This window comes from Telopea speciosissima, chromosome 11, assembly GCF_018873765.1.
Source record: "Telopea speciosissima isolate NSW1024214 ecotype Mountain lineage chromosome 11, Tspe_v1, whole genome shotgun sequence".
Classification (NCBI taxonomy): domain Eukaryota; kingdom Viridiplantae; phylum Streptophyta; class Magnoliopsida; order Proteales; family Proteaceae; genus Telopea; species Telopea speciosissima.
This window is the reverse complement of record NC_057926.1, coordinates 20,945,879-20,963,448: the sequence shown is the minus strand read 5'-3', so window position 1 is coordinate 20,963,448 and position 17,570 is coordinate 20,945,879. Positions and strand designations below refer to the sequence as shown.

Genomic DNA, 17,570 nt, shown 5'->3' with positions numbered 1-17,570 from the left:
TCATAATTCATTTTCCTTTTTGAATTGCATTTCTCATTTGGACGACTTTACCCCTGAGAGTCTTCATAATCGCGCCACCATTCGTCGTTGTTTGTGCATGGGTCCAAAATATCTTTCGAATTTTACGTCTTTTGAGGAAAGTTGAGAGGATGTCATATAGTTCGAATTTAAATTTCTTGCTTTCTCGGTGCTTTCCTTGTCGAGGTAGCTTACTTCATCCTCAAAGCACACGCTTTTTCATCTTTTCCTTTCATCTTGACCGTTCAAACAAAATCGCTGGTTAGATCAGGAGTCTTGGTTATTTTCTCCCAAGGGTATAAAGTGTTCTAACTTCCAGTGGCTTCTCTTCTCCATCGTCTTCAAGTTCCCTTGCTTGAAAATCTCTCAACTCTTTGACTTCACTTCATCTCTGAAGCTATCCCACTCTGCATCTCTTTTTCCTTCAACTACATATTCCTTGCTCAAGTAAGTTCCTTTTCCTTTACTCTTCAGTTGATTTCTTTCTCCTCTCTTCTGCCCAGAGCTCCTCCCTAAGCGACGGCAGGAGCAGCAACCGCCGCTGCGACGACAGCGATCCTAGAAATCTTCTATTGATTCTAGGTGTTGATCATGGTGGAATCCTTGCAGGTTTTTATTCTTCGTTCCCATAGGCGGCGCCAAAGAATGATGCTCGAGGAAAATCCCCAAGCACTGCAACTTTCAAGCTAGCCTGGGCTAGAAAAGATTATGGAGAACAAAGACTACTCTTTAGTGTTTCTTGACTTCTATATTGATCAAAAGAATGTCTTTACATAGGTGCAAGAACCCTTATTTATACAAGTTTCTTCCCAATCCCCTTTCTCTGATCCTCCTTGGATTCGCCAGAGGGCTATCCTTCCTGGTAAGGTGGTCCCTCTATGCTCGGATTAGGAAACCCTTCCAAGAAGAGGAATCCCCTCCTCAGATCTCGGGATCTGGGATCTTCTCGCACATAAATTACGGTTATCGACCTTCATCCACTAGGAAATGCTCAATTAATCTTGATGACGTATCTAAACCAATGCAACAGTTTTGTTTGTGATCTGCCCTATCCCGGTCGTGGCTCGGTCACTTATAGTCCGGATCATTCCACGTGTCACGCCCTGATTGGGTGGGTAAATTGTGGTGTATCAATGTAAAACCCATTCAAGTGTTGAAGCGGTTGATTCCTAGAGCTGCTCAGGTGTGGAAGAGTTATCAGAAGGAAGAACTTCATTTGTGGTTCTAAGGTAATCCGTTTTCCTTCCAGATTAAATTATAATTTTTATATGGTGATTACGATGCAAGAGATACCAATCTAATTTTTCCTGCATTTTCAGGTTTCCACCTTCAATCAAAAGGCAATTTGTCAATCGAGAGGTCTGAGCAAGTGCAGAAATTTTCTCTTAAGAATGCTCCCTAAAGCAAGTGCTTGTTTTGAGAGGAACCTTAAGAGTTTTTTATGGTAAGCATAGAGTCAACTCCACGCTTTTGAAACTGATCTGAGTCGCCCTTAAGTTCATCATTCAGAAGGGCTGCATCTTAAGTTCATCATTCAGTGTGTACCCATTTAAATATATCAACTCCCACTGCATGCTGAATATACCACAAAGCACCCACTAAAGAGCCAATAAATATATATATTGTTTCTAGGGTTATCATGATCATCATTCCCATCCTAAAAGAGGGTCCAAATGTTGAAATAAAATGAAAATGTTGCTTAGCTGACATTGAAACAGGCATTCATGAGTGGTTAAATTAAGGTCAATTTAAAAACAATTTGAAACAAGTGAAATTTGTACAGATGCATGAGGTCACAGCTACAGAATGAATTCCAAAAGTGTGTTCTTTGAATAGCAGCAACATTTTCCATGTACTGTAGCAATCAAGCAAATAGATTTTCAGTTATAAACTTATAATCCTAAATTGAACAAGATTATGGTTGAATGAATAGAGTCTTTTATTTTGGAATCTAAAATTGGAAACAAAGTTCATCTGAAATACAAGAACATAAGTTAACAGGAATTATATTATGTTTCAGAATCTGCAAACTAAGCCAGAGTGAACTGAATTTTCTACATCTGAGCAGCAGATCCAATGTGCTCCTAGCTTCATTTAGCTTAATGCATAAAGAAAATGCTGAAACTAACACCTAACAATTGGTATTTTGGTCGATACATGGGGATAAGGAAGGGTATTTTGGATATCTGTCATGTAGAACAACAATGTTAGCTTATCTGTGACCAAATTCATTCTCAGACCACTTTTCTCTTTGTGGTTCTCATCACATCAGTACCTGCAAATGATGCTTCACATGGATCTGAACATTTTGGACATGTCTTTTTCATCTACCTCACCCACCATTTGATACTTAAGTTGGTCTAATTAGTCTTTCCCAGTTCTAAGCCTGCTTGTGGCCCTATTGGTTATCTGAGCCACTTGCCCAACTCTTCCTAATATAATCATCAATTAGCTGTGCAATGAAAGACTTAACTGTAGCTGCTTTGGCCAAGCTAAGTAAAACAAGAAACCATAAGTTTCCAATTGCCTACTCATATTACAATACAATTTTGATTTTTGATCCACAACCATGTACAAAGATTATTAGGAGCAAGTAAGAATTTTAGGAATTTAAAAATAACATAAAACAAATTAAAAGGGATGCTGCTGTTAGTCATGAAAAACATTAAAACAATTAAGATAGTATTACTTCGTAAAGTAAAGCCTGAGGATACATAATTTTTTTTCATAAGCTCTATATAAAGGCTCTGTATATACAGATGAAGATCTTAAACAGACTTTTGGCCACTTAAAAATCATTGCATTCAAAGGAAAGCAAGAAGCCAAAAATTCAGATAAAAATGATTGTCATCAGACCCAGTTAAGCAATATCTTGCAGAATTTGAGAATGGCAGTAAACTGCATTATTGAAGGCCATATACAAGCAATGCTCCAACTCCAGAGATCCCAACCACTAGCCCAATCATAACCCCAATTGGAGGCAACACACCACCGATTGGCTTTCCGGTGTCTACGTCATATCGTACAAATCGCTTCTTTGGTGCTTGACATTGTGGGCATCCATATGAATCCGGCTGCAAAAGTAGCCAAAAACACACTTAGAAGGCTCTGCATCCAACTATTGTCTTGCTCTGATAGATACTGTTAATCGAAGCAATTGGGACAGAAATTAAGTATTAGGTGCCACCTCACAACTTTTTTTTTTTTTTTTTTTGTAGAAAGGTACTTATTCATTGAAACGTGAAGAACACATAGTTAATGTTCATTAAAACGATAACTTGTTACACTGTGCCAAACTGCCAGTAGATTTTGAGGTTTAGTATATGTAGAGTTGTGTAAATGATATTCCACATAAAATAAGCACTGGTTGACAGCTGAATCAAAATTTGGGAAAATTTGTTTAGAAGCTCAATGTTCTTTCTCTTTTTTTTTTTTTTTTTTTTAAAGGTAAGATTGTGATTGGTTTCCCCAAGAATAGAATTACAGGTTTAACATTTAAAAAGCCACAAAAGTGACTACTGAGATGAACTTTGACTAGCATGTGAATATTGTTGCGTCAAGAAACCGTCAAGGGGATCCTTTTGCAAGGTAGCCTGCACAAAGGAATAGGATAAGCACAAGAGAGCGCCGGTCTTCTCCAGCGGGGGACCCTCCGATAAAACAATAATCGTCAAGATGTCCTTTGTTATGGTTTATATATGAATATATATAGTGTAGGTTGTAGGTAGAGGCTATTATGGAGAGTCCTGTTGTTGGAGTCTTCTATCCATGGTAGGAGAGTCAATCATGGGGTCCCTTGGGGACTGACTCCTGATTAGTAGGAGTCGTGGGCGCCATTCTTGCAGTTTCCTTATAGGAGTGTGTCATTAATTGTCAGCGGTGAGTTTGGATTGCATTGATCCACTTCCCACGTGATAGATTACGCCGTTTAATAATCAAACTCTTAGATGGAGCAGGCATGGGTATGGCCTGATGGGCTTATATTCGTCAGGCCATTCTTGGCTATGATGATGTGGCATGGTACCATTGGGTGGCTATATTTAGGTATATCAAGTACAATCAACTTTTTCTATACATCATTACAGAAGATTTTTTTAATGCTTGCATTCAACATTTGGTGATCCAAATTGTGTTCCTTTCCTTGTTTTCTTTTCTTTTAAATTAAGAAGATATATGGATTACGTTTGCTGCATCAGAGAAAACTATTTACCAGTGTCTTGTTACGATGGTTACACACGTCTCAGCTGCTAAGTATGAGATCGAAAAATTTGACGAGCGAAACAACTTCAGCCTGTGGCGTATCAAAACGAAAGCTGCGATTGTTACACAAAGGTTGTACAAGGCTTAAAAGGGTAAAGAAAAGTTACTTGCAAGTCTGCAAAAAGCAGACAAGGAAGACTTGCTGGCAAGGGCTCATAGTGCTTTACAGTTCAGCTTGACGGACGAGGTGTTGCGAGAAGTTGCAGATAAAGAGACGGCTTCTGGTCTATAGAAGAAATTGGAGAATTTGTACCTGCACAAATATCTCACAAACCGGTTGTACCTGAAGCAACGGTTATACACCTTGCGGATGAAAGAAGATTCACAAATAAATGAGCACCTTGACGAGTTCAATAAAATCATTATGGACTTGAAAAATGTTGATATTGAAATAGTGATGAGGACTAAGCCTGAATTGTGCTATGTTCTCTACCTCACAAATACGAGCATTTCGTTGATACTCTACTCTATGGAAACTATACTATTTCTATAGACGATGTTAAAGCCTCCCTGAACTCTTAAGGAGTTGAGAATGAGAGAATCTGAAAATGGAATAGAAAATTTGGCAAAGGGTCTAGTTGTGAGAGGTAGAGACAAAGCAAGACGTTAAGAAACAAAGGTCACTCAAAATCCAAGTCTAGAAAAATTAAGTGTTACCATTGTCACAAGGACATTTCAGAAAAGACTGTCCAGAGAGAAAAGCTATAAGAGACAAAGGTAAAGCCTCTACAAGTGCTGAAGCCTCTACAAGTGTTGAAGCAGCTGTCGTAGAGGAGAATTCTGATGTTGCAGAAAATGTCTTGTCTGTGACCACTGGCAATTCGGAAAATGAATGGATTCTTGATTCGGCTTGTTCTTTTTACATAAGTCCTAAGAAAGATTGGTTTACCACCTATCAATCAACTAATGGGGGCACTATCTTGATGGAAAATGATATGGCTTGCAAAATTATAGGTGTAGGAACAATTAGAATCAAGATGCATAACGGTGTTGAGAGGACTTTGACAGATGTGTGACATGCTCCAGAATTGAAGAAAAATCTTATCTTTGGGAACTCTCGACTCCAAAGCCTACAAATATTCATCTGCAGGGGGAGTTCTCAAAGTCTACAAGGGTACTCTGGTCTTGATGAAGGGGCAACTGACCAACGGCCTCTACCACCTTCAAGATAACACTGTATCAGGTATTGCATCAATTTCTGAGTCAAGAAACTCAGAAAGTGATACCACTCAATTATGGCATATGCGGATTAGGCATATGAGTGAACGGGGCATGACGATTCTAAGCAAACAAGGTTTGTTGTGTAGTCAAAGCACCGGAAAGCTGGACTTCTGTGAGCATTGTGTCTTCGGTAAACAGTGCAGAGTCAAGTTCAACATGGCGGTCCAGATGACCAAAGGTATAGTGGATTACATCCACTCAGACCTTTGAGGTCCCACTCGTGTACAATCAAAGGGTGGCTATCGATATCTCTTGACCTTTATCGATGATTTTTCGAGAAAGGTTTGGGTGTATTTCTTGAAGCACAAAAATGATGTCTTTGTCAACTTCAAGCAATGGAAGGCATTGATTAAGAAGCAGACTAGGAAGCAAATCAAGCATCTGAGAATCGACAACGGCATGAATTTTGTGAAAATGAGTTCAACAAGTTCTACAAGAATGAAGGCATAATAAGACATCGCACTGTGGTAAAAACACCACAACAGAATGGAATTGCAGAACGGATGACAAAACTCTCTTAGAGAGGGGGCGTTGCATGTGCTCAAACGTTGGTCTCTCTTAAGGACTTTTGGGCTAAAACAATTAATACTGCTTGTTATTTGGTGAATAGGTCTCCATCAACTACAAGACTTGATGTAGATTGAAGCCCAAAGAAGAAAATAGCAAAAATAAAATTCTGGAGAAGTTACTATTCACATGAACAGTACCACATGTTACTGTTCATGTGAATACTGCTGATCCCCCTTGACCAGTCAAAGATACTCCACGATTTTTGTTAGATCCTCCTTTGACTAGTCAGCTGGATTTGAGTGCACTTAGTAGTTTCTATATTTAGTTTCCATATTTAGTAGTTTCTAATTTGTGGCTGATTTATAAAGCCAAGTAGTTTTTATTTTAGTAACTTCTATTTAGTTAGGAGTTAGTAGTTGCTATTTACTAAGTTTCTATTTTTATTTTTAGAAAGTTTCTATTTCATTGTAAGCTTGCCTAAGCTATAAAGAGGCATTACGTTTAATGAAAAGAACAAAATATGGAAAATAGACAATTGCTGGCCACTCTTGCCATCGATTATGGGAGAAATTCCATGTCTCAACAGCTGGGATAGCTGTGGGTCAGAGACCCAGGGTGAGATGCCCATCCCCCTACCCTCTTCTTCTATCTTCTTCTCTTAATCTTCCTATCCTCCCTACTCTGTTCGATCTCCTTTATTGTTACTGTCATTCGAAGTTATTACAAGTGTTGTAAAACCTCTTGAAGATCAGAATCAAGTAACAAACAAGGTTCAGATTTGCTGCTGTTGCACACCATTAATAGATCCTGGCTGCAATCGATCTCTCACTGGTTTCTCCCTGGTTCGAGGTCAACTTTGCATTAAGACTTTTGAAAAAATATGGTCTGGCACTCCTGCTGATTACTCTACTTTAAGAGTGTTCGGTTGTCCTGCATATGCTCATGTAAATGATGGTAAACTTGAGCCGAGGGCACAAAAATGCATATTCCTAGGCTATGTATTAGGTGTAAAAGGATACAGATTGTGGTGCACCGATCCAAAGTTACCTGGGTTTCTTATCAGCAAAGATGTAAAATTTGACGAGTCTACGATGCCACACCAACAAAAGGAGGAGTCTATCGATACAAGAAAAGACCACGGTGTCAGTATAAAGGTGGAGTTAGAAATTGAAACTCTAGACAATCACAACCCATCCAAGAGGAAGCAGAAGAAGAGGAAGAACAATACACTATTTCCACTAGCAGCCAAGGAAGGCAAATCAAACCACCTTAGAGATATGCAAATTTTGTTGCTTATGCATTATCTATAGCTAAGAACGTAGAAGAGCCTTCTACGTATCAGGAGGCTATCACTAGTTTTCAGTCTGCCCAGTGGATTGTTACCATGATTGAGGAGGTTGAATCTCTTTACAAGAATCATACTTGAGAGCTGGTGAAACGACCCAAAGACCAAAAGATTGTTGTGTGCAAAAGGGTCTTCAAGAAGAAAGAAGGAACTCTAGGATTTGAAGATGCAAGGTTTAAAACACGCTTAGTGGCGAAGGGCTATACTCAGAAGGAAGGTGTCGGCTTCAACAAAGTATTCTCACCTATCGTGAAGCATAGTTCTATTCATGTGTTGCTAGCGTTGGTTGCTTTGTTTGACTTAGAACTTGAAGAGCTCGATGTCAAGACAGCCTTTCTACATGGAGAGGTGGAGCAACAGATTTATATGTTGTACCCAAGGGGTTTACTATTCAAGGAAAAGAATATCATATTTGCTTGTTGAAGAAAATATTTATACAGCCTGAAGCCGTCTCCTAAATAATGGAACAAGCGATTCGACACTTTCATACTCAAACACGGTTAGTCAAGGAGTGAGTATGATAACTGTATTTATCACAGGAAGCTCTCAAATGGATCTTTTGTGTACTTATTATTGTATGTTGATGGCATGTTAATTGCTTCCAAGAACATGTTAATAATTAAAAGGTTGAAGGCTCAGTTGAGTAGTGAGTTTGAGATGAAAGACTTGGGAGCAACCAAGAAAATTCTGGGTATGGAGATTCACAGAGATTGACAAGCAGGCAAGATGTACTTGTCTCAAAAGAAGTACATCGAGAAGGTGCTTGAGCGATTTGGTATGCAGGGATCGAAACTTGTAAGTACCCCAATTGCTGCTCATTTTAAGCTTTCAGATGAATTATCACCTCGGACTGAAGAGGAGCACATGTCTCGTGTTTCTAATGCTAGTACAGTTGGCAGTATAATGTCTGCCATGGTGTACACTCGACCAAACATTTCACAAGTTGTCAGCATTGTCAGTAGATTTATGGGATGTACTGGTAAGGTTCATTAGAAGGCAATGAAATGGATATTGCGTTATTTGAAGGGTATTGCAGATGTTGGCTTGGTTTATGACAGGAACAGTGATTTCAGCGGACATGTCATCGATTTTGTTGATTCTGATTATGCTAGCAATCTAGATAAAAGATCTCTAACAGGTTATGCTTTCACTCTCTTTGGTTATGCCATTAGCTGGAAGGCAACATTACAATCTGTAGTTGCCTTGTCTACAACAAAAGTTGGGTACATGACTGCAACAAAGGCAATAAAGGAAGCTCTGTGGCTGAGAGGTTTGGTTGGTAATCTGGCCTTACAATAGGATTAGACTGTTGAGAGTATTGCGACAGCTAGAGTGCCATACATTTGACCAAAAATTAGATGCATCATGAAAGAACCAAGCATATTGATGTTAGAGTTCATTTCATTCGAGATATAATCTCTCAAGGAGGAATCATAATGAAGAAGATTCCAAAGGCAGAAAATCCAGCAGATATGATGACCAAGCATATTCCAGTAGTCAAGTTCAAGCACTACTTGGACTTGATTGGCGTCAGTAGCATGTGAGAGCCCCATTGGGGGCTAAGGTGGAGATAGGTGGAGAGGATTGACTTTTGAACATGAGAGGATTCAAGTCAAGGTGGAGAATTGATGTTATGTGACTTGAACAAAGTAGCCACAAGTCAAAAGTGGATGCTATGTTCTCAAAATGTTGAAAGTCTACATCTCTTAATGAGGTGAAGACAAAATGGAAATATGGGTCTTGATGGAGAGAAAGTCTTCATTTCTTAATGAGGTGAGGAGGACAAAATGGCATTACCATTTTGAATACATAGGTAAACAAGAAGCCATGGACGGTTTGAAAAAGAAAAACGTTGGAAAATGGACGGTGCATGTTTATTTTCATTCAAATGAGATAGTCGTTGCACCTACCACACCGTCCAAAAAAAATGGATGCATGAGTGTGTAAAGTAAACATATGGGACCCATAAGTACTGTTAATAGATACTATTCATGGATACTATTCGCCCCAAGCTTCTCTATATAAATAGAGGGAGAAAATTGAACTAAAAGCACAGAACAACGATTCAGTATAACCAAGAGCAAAATACAGAATATGCAACTTTTGTAATATTTCTATTTGAGAGATAGGAAGAGTTCAAAGGTGTATTTAGGCTTTAGGTTAGCGTGAGAGAGTGTTCTTATATTCTCCAATTATTTAATAGTGAAATCATCTAGCCACCTTCATCCGTGGATGTAGGCTAAAAGCCGAACCACATAAATCCCTGTGTTTCTTGTTTATGTTTGTTTTGAATCTTATTTCTTGGGCCATTTAGACCCGCACTTAGTAGGCGATTTTCGCGACATCCTGGTGTTAATTACAACAAGTTGTGGACAACACCAAGATGAACCTTACCAGGCTATCCCATATATCCACTGACAACGCAGAGCTTATGAAATGTCCGGTCGAGTGCACACCATGACATACATTATACTGCCAACTGCACTAGCATAAGGAACACGAGAAATATGCTCATCCTCCTCTTCAGTCTAAGGAGATAATTCATCTGAAAGCTTAAAATGAGCAGCAAGTGGGGTACTTACAGGTTTCGATCCCCGCATACCAAATCTCTCAAGAACCTTTCTGATGTACCGCTTGCCTGCTCATCGATCTCTGCGAATCTCCATACCCAAAATTTTCTTGGCTGCTCCAAAGTCTTTCATCTCTAACTCACTACTCAACTGAGTCTTCAACTTTTAATTTTTGGCAAGTTCTTGGAAGCAGTCAATATGTCATCCAGCATACAATAATAACTACACAAAAGATCCATCTGAGAGCTTCCTGTGATAAACACAGTTATCATACTCACTCCTTAAGTAACCATGTTTGATCATGAAAGTGTTGAACCGCTTATATCACTATCTAGGAGACTGCTTCAGGTTGTACAAAGATTTCTTCAACAAGCAAACATGACCTTCTTTCCTTGAATAGTAAACCCCTCTGACTGCTGCATACAAATTTGCTCCTCCAGCTCTCCATGTAGAAAGGTTGTCTTGACATTGAGCTATTCAAACTTAAGTCAAACAAAGCAACCAACACTAGCAACACGCGAATAGAACTATGCTTCATGACAGGTGAGAATACTTCGTTGAAGTCGACACCTTCCTTCTGAGTATAGCCCTTCGCCACTAAGCGTGCTTTAAACCTTGCATCTTAAATCATGGAGTTCCTTCTTTCTTCTTGAAGACCCATTTGCACCCAACAATCTTTTAGTCTTTGGGTCGTTTCACCAGCTCTCAATTATGATTCTTGCAAAGAAATTATCTCCTCAGTCATGGCAACAATCCACTAGGCAGATTGAAAACTCATGATAGCCTCTTGATACGTAGAAGGCTCTTCTACATTCTTAGCTATAGCTAATACATAAGCAACAAAATCTGCATACCTTTCAGGTGCTCTGATTTGTCTGCCAGTGGCAATAATGTACTGTTCTTCATCTTCTTCTGCTTCTCCTAGATGAGTTGTGAATCATCTAGAGTTTCAACTTCTAACTCCTAACTCCACACTTTTACTGACACCGTGGTCTTTTCTAGTATCGATAGACTCCTCCTTTTGTTGGTGTAGCATCGTAAACTCGTCAAACTTTACATCTTTGCTGATTAGAAACCCAAGTGACTTTGGATCAGCGCACAACAACTTGTATCCTTTCACACCTAATGTATAGCCTAGGAATATGCATTTTCGTGCCCTCAGCTCAAGTTTACCATCATTTACATGAGCATATGCAGGACAACCGAACACTCTCAAAGTAGAGTAATCAACAGGAGTACTAGACCATATTTCTTCGGGAGTCTTGCAGTCGATAGCAGTCAATGGAGACCTATTCACTAAATAACAAGCAGTGTTAACTGCTTCAGCCCAAAAGTCCTTAGAGAGACCAACATTTGAGATCATGCAAAGCGCTCCCTCTAAGAGAGTTATGTTCATCCATTCGGCAACTCCATTATGTACGGTGTCTCACTATGCCTTCATTGTTGCAAAACTCATTTAACTCATTTTCACAAAATTTCATGCCGTTATCGGGTCTCAAGCGCTTGATTTTCTTCCCAGTGTGTTTCTTGATAAATGCCATCCATTGCTTAAAGTTGACAAAGACATTATTTTTGTGCTTCAAGAAATACACCCAAACCTTTCTAAAAAAAGTCATCAATAAAGGTCAAGAGATATCGATAGCCACCCTGTCATTGTACAGGAGCGAGACCTCAAAGATCTAAGTGGATTTAATCCATTGTACCTTCGGTCCTTTGGACCACCGTGTTGAACTTGACTCTGCACTACTTACTGAAGACACAACGCTCACAGAAGTCCAACTTTTCGGTGCTCTTAGAATTGTCATGCCACATTTACTCATATGCCCAAGCCGCATATGCCATAGTTGAAAGGTATTACTTTCTGAGTTTCTTGACTCAGAAACTAACGCAATAATTGATACAGTGTTACCTTGAAGGTGATAGAGGCCTTTAGTTAGTTGCACCTTCATCAAGACTAAAACAGCCTTATAGACCTTGAGAACTCCACCTACACATGAATATTTGTAGCCTTTGGAGTCAAGAGTTCCCACAGATATGAGATTTATCTTCAATTTTGGAGCATGTCACACATTTATCAAAGTCCTCACAATGCCGTCATACATCTTGATTTGAATTATTCCTACACCTAGAATTTTGCAAATTATATCATTTCTCTCACCAAGACAGTGCCACCATCAGTTAATTGATAGGCGGTAAACCAATCTTTCTTGGGACATATGTGAAAGGAACTAGCCGAATCAAGAATCCATTCATTATTGAACGGTCGGTAGTCACGAAGAAAACATTCTACAAATTAGAATTCTCCTCTACAACAACTACTTCAACACTTGTAGAGGTTTTACTTTTGTCTCCTTTATCTTCTCTCTGGATAGTCTTTTTGGAAATGTCCTTCCTTGTGAAAGTAGTAACACTTAATTTTTTTGGACTTGGATTTTGAGCGACCTCTGTTTCTTGAACCTCTTGCTTTGTCTCTTCCTCTCACAACCAAACTCTACCTGTTTTTCTACTCCATTTTCAAATACTCTTTCTCAAATCTTGAGAGTTCAGGGAGGCGTTAACATCCTCCATAGAAATAGTATTGTTTCCATAGAGTGGAGTATCAACGAAATGCTCGTATTTGTGAGGTAGAGAACATAGCACAATCAAGGTTTAGTCCTCATCACTAATTTTAATATCAACATTTTTCAAGTCCATAATGATTTTATTGAACTCGTCAAGGTACTCATTTATTTGTATACCTTCTTTCATCCGCAGGGTGTATAACCGTTGCTTCAGGTACAACAGGATCGTGAGAGATTTGCGCAGGTACAAATTCTCCAATTTCTTCCATAGACCAGAAACCGTCTCTTCGTCTACAACTTCTTGCAACACCTCGTCCTTCAGGCTCAACTGTAAAGCATTGTGAGCCCTTGACAACAAGTCTTCCTTGTCTGCTTCTGGCCGACTTGCAGCTAACTTTTCTTTACCCTCTAAAGCCTTGTACAGCACTAGTGTAATAAGCGAAGCATTCACTTTGATACGCCAGAGGGTGAAGCTGTTTCACTTATCAAATTTCTCCATCTCATACTTAGCAGCTGAGACGTATGCAACCATCGTAACAAGACACTGGTAAATAGTTATCTCTGATACCAGTTTGTTGTGAATAACACCAAGATGTCGCAAAAATCGCCGCTAAAATTGCCTACTAAGTATGGGTCTTAATGGCACAAGAAATAAGATACAAAACTAACATACACAAGAAACACAAGGATTTACGTGATTCGGCTTTTAGCCTACGTCCACAGGTAAAGATGGGTGAGATGATTTCACTATCAAATAACTGAAGAGTACAAGAATACTCTTTCACGCTAACCTAAAGCCCAAATACACCCTTGAATTCTTCCTCTCTCTCAAACAGAAATATTACAAGAGTTGCATACCTGTGTTTTGCTCTTGGTTACACTGAACCGTTGTTCTATGCTTTTAGTTCAATTCCCTCCCTCAATTTATATAGAGAAGCTTGGGGTGAATAGTATCCATGAATAATGTCTGTAAACAATATCTATAGGTCCCACATGTTTACTTCACACACTCATGCATCCGTTTTCTTTTGACGGTGTGGCAGTTGCAACAACTATCTCATTTGAATGAAAATAAACATGCACAGTCCATTATCCAACGTTCTTCTTTTCCAAACTGTCCATGGCTTCTTGTTTACCTGTGCATTCAAAATGGCAATGCCATTTTGTCCTCACCTCATTAAGAGATGAAGACTTTCTCTCCGTTAAGTCCCATATTTCTATTTTATCTTCACCTCATTAAGAGATGAAGACTTTCTCCATTTTGATAAAGTAACAGCCACTTTTGACTTGTGACCACTTTATTCAAGTCACATAACAACAGTATGCATTCTTGGAATGCATTATGGATCGACGACATGTTCTATCAAAAACCCTATTTGGTTTACATTCCCATTTTTATATCTTGGAACGCGTACAAGAATGAACCCCATTCTGGAACATGCTTTTTATCCATTCCACATTCCGATTCTGTGGCCAGACCTTTTGTTCGTGAAATAACAACAATGATCGTGATCCCCAAGTCAAAACTATCTTACTGCACATGTACAAGATCCAGGGTCAGCTTCTAGGATCTGCTCTTGAGTCTGTTAAACGAGGAGGATTGTTTGAGAAGAAATTTAAGTTCGGAAAAGAGTTGTAGTAGTTCTAACTCTAACTCAGGCGACAAGGGCTTACCAAGCCCATCAGGTTTGTCAAGAAGGCAGAACAGCTATAGGTGAGAGGAAGAGATAGAAATAGGAATCAGATGGGAAGTTGTTATCGCTGGGCGGCAAGCAAGTACACGGTGAGGTTATTCCTATGCACGTGGGTGTGCAGTTATCTGAACCGGCACATCACCAATTTGAAGGTCTCTTGCATTGGGAGGGGCATCATGGGTTATCTGGGAAATAAGATTAGGCGTACACCTACAACCGTTTAAAACCTATCAATTGACGATTGTTTTAGAAATGGCACGTATTATATGGAGAAAAGTACTACTCACAGCACTCAATTCACTTGCATCCTTGTGACTAGGAGGATGTTTCAATTTCCTATTACCATAGTCATGATCATCTTCTTCATTAATTCTTCTGTACGTGTGTTTAGGGTTTAATATCCATCAGTTTGATGTTGCATCAGATGAGTTTCTGCTTTGTATGCACCCACTTGACGTGGGTGAGAAAGAAGGAGACGAGGTGCAAAGGAATTCCGACATGATGGAGATACTCAGGAAGACAATGAATATTTCTCTTTAAGTTCTGTGTTGCTACATTTTGCTGCAATCTTAATATTAATTGGCTGGGACTGATACAAACAACTCTTAACCATGGGTGTTCGATGAAATGCTTGAGTATTCTAAAATCAAGAATGCATTTTGACCAAAAATGTATCCAAACAATGTTTTTCTCAGTTAAGTATGCATTTTGTGTCGAATAAATACTAAATACAGCCATAGATAAAACATAGTCTGGTCAAACTTTCAACAAAAAATTGAAGAACCTTTCGTATAGGAAAATAAAGATAGGGAAGCTTGCCTGCTCTTCAAACGGTTTCTGTAAGGTGTAAATAAATCCACAATCAAGGCATATGTGAGTCGCCCTAGCCTGTAAAGTGATTTGTATACTCAACAATTGATGTCTCAGAAAAAGGTAATAACCACTCTTCCTAAAGAAAGATAAGCTCATGAAACAAGATGGATGCTTGCCTTCTGTGCTTCAGTTAACTTTCGACCAAAGCGAGGCGGAGCTGGACGCTTTGGCAATCGTTTTACGTCCACATCTACACCTCTGCACAGAAAGATTGATGGGATTAGTTTAGGAAGGCATCACTCGTTATTAACATACAACATAAATATGGAAGCAATACCAGAACCGAGAGAGATGTGAAGAGAGGAGATGTAGAAGAGAGACAGGAGAGAAAGCTTAGATCGAATTGATCATTCTTCTGTCCCTCATTTTTATTTATACTTAACCAATTACAAACAGGAATCATTATGTAATTAGGAATAACAAACAGGACTAAACTTAGAATCCTAACGTAAGTACAAAAGCCCAAAACAGAGAATCTCAATTAGGACTAGGAATAGCCTAATCGAGATTCTCACACCACTCGATACTTTAACACATCTAATGGAGGACCCAAGTTACCAGTATATAATGCCATGGTTATGTCTATGAAGTTCATTCATATATATGTGGTGTGTTCATTGGGTAGTTTTCTTCTCTAAGTCTTAACATCAGAAAAAATGCAATACACTGGGTAAAAATGATTGGCTTCTGAAGTAGGAGACTTGCAGTTCGACCCATTGATTGGTGGGTCGTGCTCCCAAGCAGTTTCTTGACAAACATCACAGCACAATTCCAGTCAAAATAAGAAGAATAAAGAATAAAACATAGGAACCTTGGGCTTTTTCTATTTGATGTTTATAAAAATCTCTTGATAAAACGTGAAATCTTCTCATATTCAAATTATCACCAAAAGAACCTACAACCATGATATACAATCTGAGAATATTCTGAAAACCTGAGACATGTTTGTTAATCAGCTGGTGACATAAATCTGAAATGGGCAATATGCCCTAAATGGGTCTCACTCTACTGCAAATAAACGTTGAAATCCCTTGCTGACATTCAATGCTAAACACTGCTAAACATCTATAATAGGAGTCTACATAAAAAATCTAATTTGATGTTTAGGCTTGAATGATGTGTAGAAAAGTAGAAACAAATGCAAAGTCTTCAGGAACATATGTATTAAGTTGTGATTGACTGTAAAGTAGTTAAACTACTCCTACTCTTACAAAGAGCAAAGTTGTCATTCTCAACCCATTAAGCTACTAATTGAGGAGGTAAAAGGGAAAAAGATGGGAGAACCTGCTCACAACAAAGTAGATAGAATCAGGTTTTGCTTGGATAGCAGTTTTTGTAAACCCTAGCTTATCAGCCGGCCAAAGTTCATCTCCAAAGAAGCTGCTGGTGTATAATACCTGATCCCCTACCTTGAGGCCTGCTTTTGCTGCATTTCCCCCTTTCTCCACACCCTAAGAGATCCAACAGTAATAAACACTCCACACGTTCACAGAATTTCACAGCAATTCACTTCATCATAACTCAAAAGAGGGGAAATCAGAAATAGAAACTCACAGTAATTACAACACCACCACCCTGTTTTTGACCCAATGTGAGACCCAAAGGTTTGTCAACTTCAACTTCAATGTTCTTGGCAGCCCCTGCAGTTCTTGCTGCAATCTCAAGGGCTCTTCTCTTGAAACTTAAATTGACCTTCTTTTTGTCAGCTATGAATGAAGCTGAAAGACCCCTCTTTACATCTTGAAGTGAAAGACCTTGGAAGCTGCTCTTCTGGACAAAAAAATGAGAGACAGAGAAAAATGGATTAGTGGGTTTGCTCATAAAGAACACTGGTGGCAATTGAGGAGGTGATCACAAAAACATACCTGGTTTTGAGTGGGAATTAGTGATTTTGGAGGGTTGGATAGGGTAGTTTGTAGAGAGTGGTTCCTGGAGAGGGTGCAGCTTGAAGACAAGGAACCTGCAACCACAGCTGATGACATTCTCTGAGATTGGGTGGAAAGGAAAACTTGAGGTTGCATTGTCTGCAAGAGTTGATGAGAGAAACAAGAAGAGGCTTTTTCTTTTTTCCTCAAAAGTAAGTTGGAAGAAGTTTGTGGGTTACAGATGAACCGGCGGTTAGGATTGCATGACTGGATAACATTCTAGTGGCAGGGGCTCAGGGAGGATGGGGAGCACACGTCCAAGGTCCCACTTCAAAATTGGAAACAGCCTACTTAGCCGGAATAATTACCTCTTCGTAACCTTCTCCAAGTGCCACGTTTCATATCAATTCACGGAAACTTAACTCCATTTTTTTTTTTTCTCTTTTTGCTCTCTCCCTCTTTTTTAAGAATCCATAAAATGTGATTGAGTTCAAATAGGTAATCAAGATTAGGGACGCTATTCACATGGGGTGGGCCCCTACTCAGGCTGCCACATGGGGTGGGCACAATGATCATCCTGCCCCCTGCACAGGCTGCCCATGTGCCTAGGCGCAGACTGCACTGCGGCACAGAGAACACCCTCCCTTTACCCA

The 17,570-nt window shown here is 39.3% G+C and overlaps 1 protein-coding gene across 1 annotated transcript; it reads right to left on the bottom strand.

The window, feature by feature from the left end:
- Nucleotides 1-2,895: 2,895 nt before the first annotated feature.
- Nucleotides 2,896-17,108, bottom strand: LOC122646073. Its single transcript, XM_043839546.1, has 6 exons — nucleotides 16,918-17,108; nucleotides 16,607-16,822; nucleotides 16,337-16,503; nucleotides 15,169-15,250; nucleotides 14,999-15,067; nucleotides 2,896-3,092 (listed from the first exon to the last, which is right to left on the bottom strand). Exons 1-6 carry the CDS (start codon nucleotides 17,071-17,073, stop codon nucleotides 2,922-2,924), a joined length of 861 nt encoding a protein of 286 aa, XP_043695481.1. The 5' UTR covers nucleotides 17,074-17,108; the 3' UTR covers nucleotides 2,896-2,921.
- Between the last annotated feature and the right edge of the window lie 462 nt (nucleotides 17,109-17,570).

What these genes read in the sequence shown, in the direction of transcription:
- LOC122646073 (XM_043839546.1), bottom strand. Translation starts at nt 17,073, where the DNA reads ATGCAACCTCAAGTTTTCCTTTCCACCCAATCTCAGAGAATGTCATCA. An exon ending in AGTTAACTGAAGCACAGAAG is followed by an intron (nt 15,068 to 15,168) that starts GCAAGCATCCAT and finishes ATCACTTTACAG; the next exon opens with GCTAGGGCGACTCACATATG. An exon ending in AGAAACCGTTTGAAGAGCAG is followed by an intron (nt 3,093 to 14,998) that starts GCAAGCTTCCCT and finishes CTACTTTTGCAG; the next exon opens with CCGGATTCATATGGATGCCC.